The sequence below is a fragment of the Ahaetulla prasina genome, chromosome 8, assembly GCF_028640845.1.
Source record: "Ahaetulla prasina isolate Xishuangbanna chromosome 8, ASM2864084v1, whole genome shotgun sequence".
Taxonomy (NCBI): domain Eukaryota; kingdom Metazoa; phylum Chordata; class Lepidosauria; order Squamata; family Colubridae; genus Ahaetulla; species Ahaetulla prasina.
The window spans coordinates 15063858-15075484 of NC_080546.1; the positions used below are offsets into that span (position 1 = coordinate 15063858).

At 37.9% G+C, this 11627-nt stretch overlaps 1 protein-coding gene across 1 annotated transcript in view; it reads left to right on the forward strand.

Annotated features, from left to right (window-relative positions):
* The window catches only part of CDS1 (CDP-diacylglycerol synthase 1), a 30348-nt gene extending 19044 nt beyond the window's left edge, over nt 1-11304 (forward strand). Inside the window, exons 9-13 of the mRNA XM_058192968.1 lie at nt 1684-1752; nt 3280-3432; nt 4639-4758; nt 5364-5467; nt 7891-11304. Of these exons, the coding sequence (XP_058048951.1) occupies nt 1684-1752; nt 3280-3432; nt 4639-4758; nt 5364-5467; nt 7891-8020 (576 nt within the window). The 3' untranslated portion in view covers nt 8021-11304. The remainder of the gene's footprint in view (nt 1-1683; nt 1753-3279; nt 3433-4638; nt 4759-5363; nt 5468-7890) is intronic.
* Nucleotides 11305-11627: the final 323 nt, after the last annotated feature.

Genomic DNA, 11627 nt, shown 5'->3' on the forward strand with positions numbered 1-11627 from the left:
CTGTGGGGGGCCCGGCTTTATGGAATGAGCTGCCGGTGGGACTCCGTCTCCTCCCTGATCTCCGGACCTTTAAGCGCGAGCTCAAGACTTTCTTTTTTCACCAAGCGGGGCTGGCCTGATTGATTTTAGTATGGGGATTTTAGTGGGTTTTTATAGGGTTTTACCTAGGTTTTAGTTTTTGATAAATTTTAGCTAATATTTTAATGTTACAGCGATTGAATCAGTTTTTTAAATTTGATATTGTATTTTAATTTTTGGGGGATTCTTCTTGTTTTATTGGCTGTACACCGCCCTGAGTCTTCGGAGAAGGGCGGTATAAAAATATGAATGAATGAATGAATGAATGAATGAATGAATAAATAAATAAATAAATAAATAAATAAATAAATAAATAAATAAATAAATAAATAAATAAATAAATAATTCCTTAGATGTTATCCTGGGGTTCTTTGAGGCCTCCCAGATTATTACAAGCCTTGTTTTGGGGGTGATCTTGGTGGGTCAAACACTCTTGAGAAGGATAATCGTAATGTTGGATTGCCTCCATTGCACACATACTGCCTGACAGAAGACAGGTGGAGTCTAAACTCTTTGGCTAGAGTTTTGTAAACATTTCTAGCTGGTGAACATCACCAGCTGTTTTTCAGAGATCCTCAGAAATCTCCTTTGTTTTTAATCCAAAAATACATTCCCACATACTTGTGTTGTAACAATCTTATTTTGATAGAGAATTCTGTTCTTTAAATAAAGCAGGATCTCACCTAATTATTATCCCATTGATTGATATACCTGACTCTAATTTCCCTTCAAATTCTACAAATTCAATACTTTTGCCACACACTATGGAGAAGAGGTCAGATTTCAGATTGTATTTATGCAGAAATATTGAAAATTCAAAATTGTTCACAAACTTTTAAGCACCATTATGTATATTCTTATTTAGCATGTTACATGCACTTGTTTGATCATGCTAGCAATTACACTGCTAATACGATGTATTTCTCTCACCTATCTTCTTAAAAGGTTTTTTTTTTAACATCTGGATATATAAAAACTAAAGGATTCCAATTTGTTTTATAGACATTATACACTTATTTATTTATTAAATTTCTGTGCCACATATCTCACTGTCAAGTGATTCTGGGCAGGTTAGAACATCATAAAAAGAGGAAGATAAAATATGAAAACGTTAAGACATCAAAAATTAAACGTTATTTAAAAAATTGGATAAACTAGGGGCAAATGCAAACAGAATGGAGGTGAGATCTATTTAAAGATAATATAGGAGATTACCAGGCTAAGCCTGAGGGAGGGGTCAAATGTGTCATCAGTCTCAAGTCTCCTCGTGCCCACTAGATGTCTATGTCTCGTCCACCTTGAATTCCGTTCACTCTTATCTACCACCAACTTGCTTTGACCTTTAGTAGTACAGATTTCTTATAGAGAGCTTACAATACAATACAATATATGTTTTTAAACTGCCTGGACTCCTGATTTCCTGCGCCTGACAGATTGTTCTACCTTTCATGGAATAAGTGATCTTTTGATGTAACTGAATTTTCATGTTGTTTGGAAGGCACCTAGACAAAAGTAAATGAGTCAACATAGCAATGTTTGTCAGAACAGGAAAGAGTCTTGTGCCACTTGCTGCTTTTTAAATTCTTATTTTCTCTTTTTGATTAGCTCTCTCCCAAAAAGACCTGGGAAGGCTTCATTGGTGGCTTCTTTATCACAGTTATATTTGGATTTATTGTAAGTGGATGCAGTATCTTCTTTTATTAATGTTGTATTATTTGGTGCTGGTATTGAAATTGGCATAGAATTGCTGGTAATCTGTAACATTAAAGTAAGTTAAAACAATGCTCTACTCTTACTGAAGTTTATGAGTGGCAGATATTACAATGGTTGGTTATTAATATGCTTTGTATATTAGCAACAATCTGTAATCACCATAGTAAAAATCATTGTCGAAACTAAGAAGTAACTCACATCTAGCTGAACAGTATGTACATTATTTATAGATATTTTTTGAAAAGATTCTGAATATAAATAAGATGTATTATGAGCCGTGGTGGCGCAGTGGTTAGAGTGCAGTACTGCAGGCTACTTCCGCTGACTGCCAGCTGACTGCAATTTGGCAGTTAGAATTTCACTAGGCTCAAGGTTGACTCAGCCTTCCATCCTTCCGAGATGGGTAAAATGAGGAGCCAAATTGTTGGGGGAAATAGGCAGACTCTGTAAACCGCTTGGAGAGGGCTTAAAAGCACTATGAAGCAGTATATAAGTCTTAGTGTTATTGCTATTGCTATGATAAAGTGCTATCTAATTATTGTAACTACTAAAAGTTTCCTTAAGATAAGTAAAACTTATAAGAGATTCAAAACCCAGCACTGCAGGGACATTTCAAAAAAAGCAGGCTATAATATAGCAAAGATATTGAAATAATCTTAAAAATGTAAAGACCTTTTGTAATTTAAAGCAGTTTCATAGGCAGTGGATCACTGCTGAAGCAGCTTTAACTTTTTGCCAGTAACCCTAATTATTTTTACTGATTGGCATCAAGTCAGAAACCAAAAGTTTATCTTAAGCACCTGGTTGGTATTATTACTTATACACTGATCTGCAACAATAGCATTTTTCAGCAGTAACATAATTCAGTATAATTTATAGATGGATGATATGCATCGTCAGATCTTTAATATTGTTCTTGATATTACCAAATGGAGTTCTGCAGCTATAAATAGGGATATAGAAGAACAGCTGGTTTTGAATAATAAACTGAATCCATCAGGTGTTCTTGCTGTTCCTGGGTGGCTCATGGAATAAGATTTATGTTGTCCTAATTGGTACAAAGGACAATGGGAGAAAGTGGGTGATTTCCCTTGGTTGCAAGATTTATAGACATTCTACCTGATATGAATCCTAAAAGAAGAGTTACTTTTAAAAATTGTGTTTTGACTTAGAAGGAGACAAGGCCTCCCCTTAGTCTATACACTAGCATTGAGTATTGCAAATGTGTGAGCATTTTGTTTAATTTTGGTAATAGTTTGGTAATAACAGTTCAGTAATAGTTTGCTAAAAGATATCAAGGGTAGCAAGTTTAGCCAGTCAGCCTAGGCAAGTTTTGCCTCTTTCTCCCAAGCTTTTCCCCAGCTACCATTTACCTAATTTCAGAGGATATAAAGGCTTAATGGAGGATTGGAGAAGCTCATAATTTTACCCCAACTCTACAGGAAGCCCTTAATCAGCAATATCTAAGGATATCTGTTGTCCTTTCAGGTTGCTCATCTTTTGGCACAGCACCAGTACTTTGTATGTCCTGTGGAATACAACAGTGAAACTAACAGGTTTGTCACAGAATGTGAACCATCAGAACTTTTCCAGCTAAAGAAGTACTCCTTACCACCATTGCTTCAAGTTGTTCTGAGAAAGGTATGCAAAGTTAAATCCTTAAAGAAAAGCTAGATCTTAAGCAGTCAGAAAATTGGCTACAAAATGGGCTAAATGCCCAGCTCTCCTTCTGGTTAGTTTGTTAGAACAAATAAAATAACAGTGCTAGGAACAAGCATTTCACCCTATTTCCCACAGGTACAAGACTATATCACAAAGAAAATCACTGTTAAGTTTTTCTTTTATGAAGAAAAGCACAATGGCTTAGAGGTTATAGACAGTGAGCTTGTCAGCTAAAAAGCTGTCAGTCTGGGTTCAAGACCTGAGTGCCATGCAATGGGGCAAGCACCTATTATTCCTGCCCACTTAGCAGTTTGAAAGGATGCATATGTGAGTAGATAAATAGGTACCATTCAGTGGGAAGGTAATCCTGTTCTGTATGTCTCAGTGTATAATCTTTCTGGCCACATCACCACAGAAGTGTCTTCGGACAACGCTGGCTCCCTTGGCTAAGAAATGGAGATGCGCACTGTCCCTTGAATCGGACATGACTGAACAAGGGAAACCTTTACCTCCTCCCCCCCCCCCTTTATGACACTCCTCTACTCTTGGCAGAAGGTTAGAACCTCATTTGACCCACTATGGCAGAACAGGCAGAAAGAAAGGTCCATTTTGCACTTGGATAGCAAGATGTGAAAGAAACCTATTCTGTGGATTGCCCTCTGGGTTGAAGGAGGACTTTCTACCATCTTGAGAACTTCCTTGGAATTAGAATGCCCCATTATGTGCCTTTCATTTAAATAGCAAGATATAATTCTGGTAACAGACCCTGATTATGCACATCTCTGTTCTGTTGGACAGAGCTTCAGTTACTTTGCTAGCTTCTATAATATGATATACTATTTTTATGAACTTGATGATGCTGATGAGAAAAAAACCTAATCATTCAGCAACATGGTTTGGGTGAAGTCATACTTCTTCTGGCCTAAGTTAGCCTCAAAAGAGGAATCATTTTTACCCTTTCGTAACAGAAGAAAAAGAATCGTATGAACTTCTCTGGATGATTTATATCTCTAACCTTTACTCCAACTTTTACCATGGCTACCAAGGTTATTTCCTGTTTGTTCAATTCAGTTGTTAATTTTGCTTGAAAGCTTTTAATCCTTTAATATGCTAAATTTAGGACTGATTTTCTCTGTTAATGTCAAATAAATGCTGATAAAAGCTAACGATTACGTCTTATTGCAGGAAACTGTGACATTGTACCCATTCCAGATGCACAGCTTTGCATTGTCAACATTTGCCTCTTTAATTGGTCCATTTGGAGGGTTTTTTGCTAGTGGGTTCAAAAGAGCTTTCAAAATCAAGGTGAGAACATAACCTGGGGTGGCTTTTTGTAAGCACATATTTTAAAAAATGTGTCTTCAGTTGCTAAAGATAATAAACTGTTATTAATGGACTACTGCAGTGATAATTAACTTTCAACTCAATAGTTTAAAAGATAGCAACAATGAAACCTCATAATGTTTAATGATTTAAGGGGAAAGAGATGTCTTGCAAACATAGCAATTTATGATATTTGGGTAATGAGATCATTATGCAGATTAAGCCACTTGTATCAATTTATGCCTTTTGTGTGATGGGGTAATTATGCAAATGACATAAATTGATACAAAATAATGTGATTTGCATATAAACATCATTATGCAAATAGCACGAGTCAATCCAAAATAATGTCATATATATGTCATTATGCAAATGTCAGCATTGATACAAATTATGTAATTTGCATTGTGACATCATCACACACTATTTTTGCAAATTCTCCGTCGGAATTCTATGCACTGTCCGTTCTATTGTGATCTGCCAGATCAGAATTTCACAATATTCAATTGGTTGACTGTCCTACTAAACCGTGGATACTGGGTCATGTAGTCAAATACTTAATATAAGGACGTTCTTTCCTCTTTAAGGATTTTGCTGATACTATTCCTGGCCATGGTGGAATAATGGATCGTTTTGATTGTCAATACTTGATGGCTACTTTTGTACATGTCTATATTACCAGTTTCATAAGGTATGTTTCCGTAGTTCCTCAGCACCCCATTTCTGCAGCCAAGTCTTCTGAGAATAGGATGCTGAACCTCAATCAAATGGCCAGGTTTTGGAGAGAGCTCTCTGGGAAGCAAACTGTTTCATTCTCATCTATAACCCTAACACCAGAAAACCTGAAAAACAGCCTGAAATTAGGCTGGTAAATTTTAGCCAAGTTTTCCAGGAAAAACTGGCAATGTGCTTGGAAATGGAAGTGGTTTATCTTCCAGAGACCAAATATAACCCTTTCCATCCTTTGAATCAATTGCCTGCTTGCTTCCTGACAACCTGATAATGTCCTGTTGTCCCACTGTGGGAGCTGCGTTGTTACCAGTAAGTTCTGAGTACTGTTTACTATTTATAAAGCTCTGTATAGCTTTATAGTTGGTCCTGTCAATTCTTCTCATCCTCAAAAGTTACTCTCTGCCCTTAAAAATAATAATGCCTTAAGCATTTATTGAGCTGAAATAAAAATGTATCGCAAAAATCAGTCTTCTTAGAGGAATGGAATATGGCCGGCATTGAGACTGTTTAATTAAAAGTCCAGGTTTTGCAATTGTAGATATGCAAGCTGAAAGCCTGCGCCCCAGAGACACAACCGACCATGCAAAGTGGCATTCAATGATCCGAAAAGCAGACCCTGCATCTGTGGGAATATGCTAGGAAGAATAAGAGGTTTTACAATTGTATAGAACCACAAGTTTTGCTAAGGAAAACTCAGCATTCTTTTTGCAAAAGATGCTGCGTCAAACTTTTATGAGTTCTTGAATGTGTCAGCAGTTATTAGCAGAGAAGGCCCAGTAGTGTTTGCCTATGAAATGATATCTAAGAAAGGCATAGAGAGGATGTATCTTTGTTGAGTTCAACAGCAGACTAAAAATAGAAAGAATAGATATGGGTAGCAGTACAAGCAATTTCTTCATGTCATAGAATTTTGTATTACCTCTAAATAAGTAAGGATTGCCATGGTATATAATAAGAACCCCTTATTTTCATCTGTCTTGAACGTTACATAAAATATTTAGCAAAAGTCCTAGGTCTCTCTTGTTATCTTCCTGATACCATCATTCCGATGGCATTTGGAACAGGGAAGCAAAGCAGAGATGAATTAGGGCAGAATTGAGAACTTCAGAGCTCCGATGGCAAAGCAGGCAGTACTGCTTACATCCTCTCATGCGGAATCTATATTAGTGCTCGGTCAGTCATGTAAGAGAAGTCAGCTATTTATGCTTTAGACGGCAAATTCTCTTGTTATCTAATAGCGAATTTCCCTGGCAGCTTTTTATAATGGGAAAGTAGACTTGCTATTGTTAGAGGAAGCACTTTGTGTTCCTGGAGAACAGGATCCGACCTGAGTAAGGATTTCAGAAGCCAGTTTTTGTAATCTAAACAGAAAGACTTGTTTACAGGAAGTCCATGAGGTCAGAGAAGCCTAATGCTTAGCTGGTTCTGTCCCACCAGGACTATAGTCAAGAGGAGAGCTCTCATGGGTGCATGCCTAGAAAACAAAGGCAGAAACCCTGGGATTAACAATCAAATAAACAAGGAGCAGGAAGGATTAGAGTTACAGATGAAATGAAGGACTAAGGGTTAACAGATTGTTTCCCAGCTGCCCCTTGTGTCAGTAGGTTATGAAGTGCTAAGAGACAGCACATCTGAAAGCCCGTCTTCAGCAATGATGATCAGTTAGAATTTGGGTTTTTTGCTTCTGTCCCTCGCAAAAGTGTTTTTATTGCTTGCTTCCAGAACACACTGCTAAGGAAAAAAAACATTAAACACAAATTATTGAATGAAAAAGCCCAGGCTGTCTCACGGCTTGATTTTGGAATATACTGTACATGGGGCTGTTCTTGAAGACTACTCAAAAAGTTCAGTGGGTTCAGAATGTACCAGAATTGGCAGTGTTCAGAGGGCATCACCACCTCTGCTTACCAGGCTCCACAGGTTGGCAGTTGCTTCTGGGTGCAATTCAAGGTCCTGGTTGTTACCTATAAAGCCCTACGTGGCATACGGCCAGCTACTTGAGGGTTCCTAGTATCTGCCTGGTGGCTTTGATTCAACAGTGTTGCTGTGTTTGGGATCTCTTCCATTAAAAAGGGCCATATATTGGGACTCCAGAAGCACAGCTTCTGTGTTACAGCACCTGCCCTCTGGAATGACGTTCCCAAGATCCTACTGGTATTTTTGGAGTGCTTAGAAAATCAGATTCTTCACCAGGCCTTTGGCAAGTAAGGGGATGGATCCTTCTGAGGAAATGGCATGTTTCACTGCCCCTTTTGCTATCTTTACTTATGGGGGTTTCTTTTTTTTATTGCTATATTGTTTTTTATAATTGATAAACAAATTAAACAAATAGAAAAGTGACACTGCAGATTGAAATGTTGTCTTCTTAAACGTAATCACCAGGGGCCCGAATCCCAGCAAATTGCTGAAACAACTGTTGGTACTCCAGCCAGAGGAGCAATTAAACATTTATAAAACTTTGAAATCGCACCTCATCGAGAAAGGATTCCTCCAACCATCACTGAGAGGCTAGGAGGACGGAATGATGGACTACAAAGTGAAGCCCAGCCGGGAATGCAATTCTGCTTCGGAGGAGAGAGGTGTGTGGGAATCAAGCCAGCCTGTGTCCAAAGATATGACTGTTTACGGAGAATACTGTGAACACCCAGGATGCCATGCAAGATTTTAAGTTTTTTTTTTAACAACTGCATGTTTTTGCAATAATTTATATTCCTGAATTAATGGAATGAGACTTCTTGCTTTGGTCTTAACTGTTCTGTTCTGAGCAATGATGCACATACTCCTAGTAAATAAAAGTTAAAGAAACAATTAGGGTGTGCAGTTTATAAAAAAAAAAGCCTTTCATTTAGTGCAATGATATTAATATTAATGACACCAGTTCAGTGAATGGTATTCTGTAGGACAGTGTTGGTATCTCAGTTATAGAACTTAAGTAACAACCAAATGGCAATAGAAGCTGTTTTGCCATCCCCCCCCCCCCAAGAGCAGGGAAATTGGCAAATTTGTATTTTTTTTTTTAAGTTTCTCAGGTTGACTGTGTTTCTAATGAAAAAAAACCCAATAGATATGTATTGGGGAGAGATGAGTCGAGTGGAAAGATACAGGCTCTTAGGGTATCTTCTCTGTGGGACTGGAAGCGAAGATTGGATGCCCCTTAACAGAATCATAGGGATCTAGTTACATGAGGGGTGGCCTGCATTTTCCCAAGCAAGTTCCATTCAGAGCTTTTGAGCGGGCGCCAAGAAACGTGCCTCCAAATGTTCAGATGTGTTAAGTTTAATTGTTCTGTGTCTTTTATGGTAAGTGCAATAGAAGTGCTCTCTTGGCAATTTCAGGAAGTACAGAGGCTGGATTCAGTGTGGTTTTTTGCCTTTGTGGGAGGATTTGTGTCTCCACCATCCTAACCGGGAAGATCTTGGCCAATCACATTGGAGTCTTCAAGCCCGCCTCACCTGCTCTGTCTGAAGAGCAAAGCTGAGATATGCTCAATATTATTCAGACTTTTCTTGAGTCTTGCATAAACTGTCACATTTTAAAGAGTTTCTTCGTTTCTTCACATCTTCTGCACGATTTCTCTTATCATGTTATAAGCCCAACACCTTATTTTTAAATTCAAATAACAGTAAGTGGAAAGCCAAAAACCATGGTAAGAATGTGACTGACTAAATGGGATTTAAGGCATTAAACGGTTGCAGTCTTTGCAGACTTCCTTTGCTATGCAAATGAAGGGAGCAACACAAAAGCTCAGTTCATTTAATTGGATTGGGCAAGATAACTTCTAAGGGATTGTTCCCTACAAATTTAATTTGAATGTTAATTTTCTTTGCAGTGAGCATTCAAGACTTCTTATTTTTGTAGGGTTTTAAGGCTTAACCCCTGTTTTTGTCCTTTTTTGCTTACCTTTTTAAAGCAGTTTTGTGGAATCCCCTATCCATCTTTGACTTCCAAAATAATGAAGCCTGTATGTTTGATTTTCAGCAATAGTAAGATTACTCTGGACAAGGCAGAAATCCAGTAGATTCAGACTAACGTTACCAACTGAAACTGCTGCAAATGAGGAATATTGCCAATATTTAAACACTGGAGAGTCCTTGCAACATTTCTTTAGTAACAGGGAAGCAGCAGTAGTGTTTGTCCTGCCTGTATTGCTCCATTATTAGCAAAAGCTGGTTATAATACAGGACTAACTGAAGTTTTTCCCTTCAGCCATTGTCTTTGACCCTCCTAGTACTTGCAGCAGCTGTGATTCTTTTGGCTAACACAAAGAGGCCCTGAGGCTGGGTTCAGAATCTTTGCTTGAACATCCAACGACACATTTGCCATATTGAGAAATCTGTATGGAACTGGGGTTCTCTGAATATGTCCACTGTTCAGTCCACTTCCATCCACTCTTTTTCTTTTCAATTGTGAGGGTTGTAAGATCAGGCACCAGACATCTTCAGTGGTGTAGAAGAGCCACCATTGTAGTCAGGCTATTCTTTTGGTCAGGCAGTGCCAGAGGTAGATCACAAGATCTGCTGAGACTACCTAACACCTTTGGGATGAGTCTACCCAGCTATTCGTACCTGAAACCTGCGTGGTAGGTGCCATTTCTTCAGGTTGGGTAAAATACTTGTTTGGCAGGGATCGTACAGAATGAATCCTATGGCTTGGCATTCCATGTCCTTTTATGTTCAGCAAGGTTGGGTGAAAGAAGGATTTTCAATGGGACTCCTGCGTCGAAAAAACCTTAGATTTCTAAAGCAGGGGTCTCCAACCTTGGCAACGCTTTGCTGGATGGAGAATTCTGGGAGTTGAAGTCCGCCAGGCTTAAAGTTGCCAAGGTTGGAGACCTCTGTTCTAAAGTGATACTGCTGACAAGTAGGATAGAGCCCAACGGACATGGCCGTTTAAGGAGGCAAAACAGGGCAAAAAAGACCATACCTAACAAGAGATGCTGGCATCCGGTTAAAGGTTAGCAGGAATATTTGCACTGAACACGCTAGTCATTGTATGTCTGTAAAAAATAAGACTTAAAAAGTTTTCTTTAGAAAACATGCTACTTATTCCATCTTGATGGTGAATCATAAAAATATGTAAAGTTCAGTTTTAATATAACATTGTAATTTTGGGGGTTATGTTTGTGTAATTTTTAAATATTTTTTTAATTTAAATTGGTTTGTATTTAAGCAGCTGAATGCAAATGAATTAAAGCAGTCAGCTTTGTTTGCACTAATAAGAGACACCACTATATAATGCTGCTATTCCTTCAGCTGAAAAAGCCTTTTTGATAATGTTAGTTGCGTTCCAGCATCGTCATCTATTTAGGTTATCTTTTAAATAAAACACTTTTTGGTGACAATGTAAAAATAACCTAATAAACTGCTGCAAACTATTCCAAAAGGTGTTTATATATGTACTCACACATATATAAGAAGCAGTGCCAATAAGCCGTTCACAAAAAATAAGAGTTTTGCTTTTATAGGTTTAGTGAAATCACCTAGAAAACTAAATGTTGGAATCGTATTGGCTGAGTTAGAATGTGTACTGGCTGTCATTTTAAGAATATAACTCGGCTTTAGGTTCTTCTCTCCGTTGTCCGCAATTAGAAGTTTTCCAAAATCTCTATTCTAACAGTGTGATCCAAAGGAAACTCTTCGCTTATATCTGCCTTTTAATTTGCACTTTTCAGTAAAACACCTCCACTTGCTTAGCAAAATTGTGCATACTGTAAATGTTTGAGCATTGAGATGTGTTTTGACTATTTTGTAGAACTGAGCTGGAGATAATAAAGCTCTGCTGAAAAAAACCCCAGCATTGTGCGTTTTCTTTGTATGTAAAAAGTATTCTCAGATTGCAGTTAATACTGAAGTTCTGGTTGAGTTCCTCAAGAAGTTAACTGATGCTTCTATTAGTTACTAATAAGCCAGTGAAAAAGTGATTTTTTAAAAATCCAGTTTTGATATTTTATGGCCAGGAACGCACAACATAAACTTGGTTAGCAATTGGTCTGGTTACTTATGTTCCCAAATAAATTGTATTTTGAAGTAATCATCTAATTCAAGCAACACGCTCCTAAAAGATACTGAAGCACAAGCTACCAATCCAATCCAACCTTCTGCCAATCCAGGCTATCATGC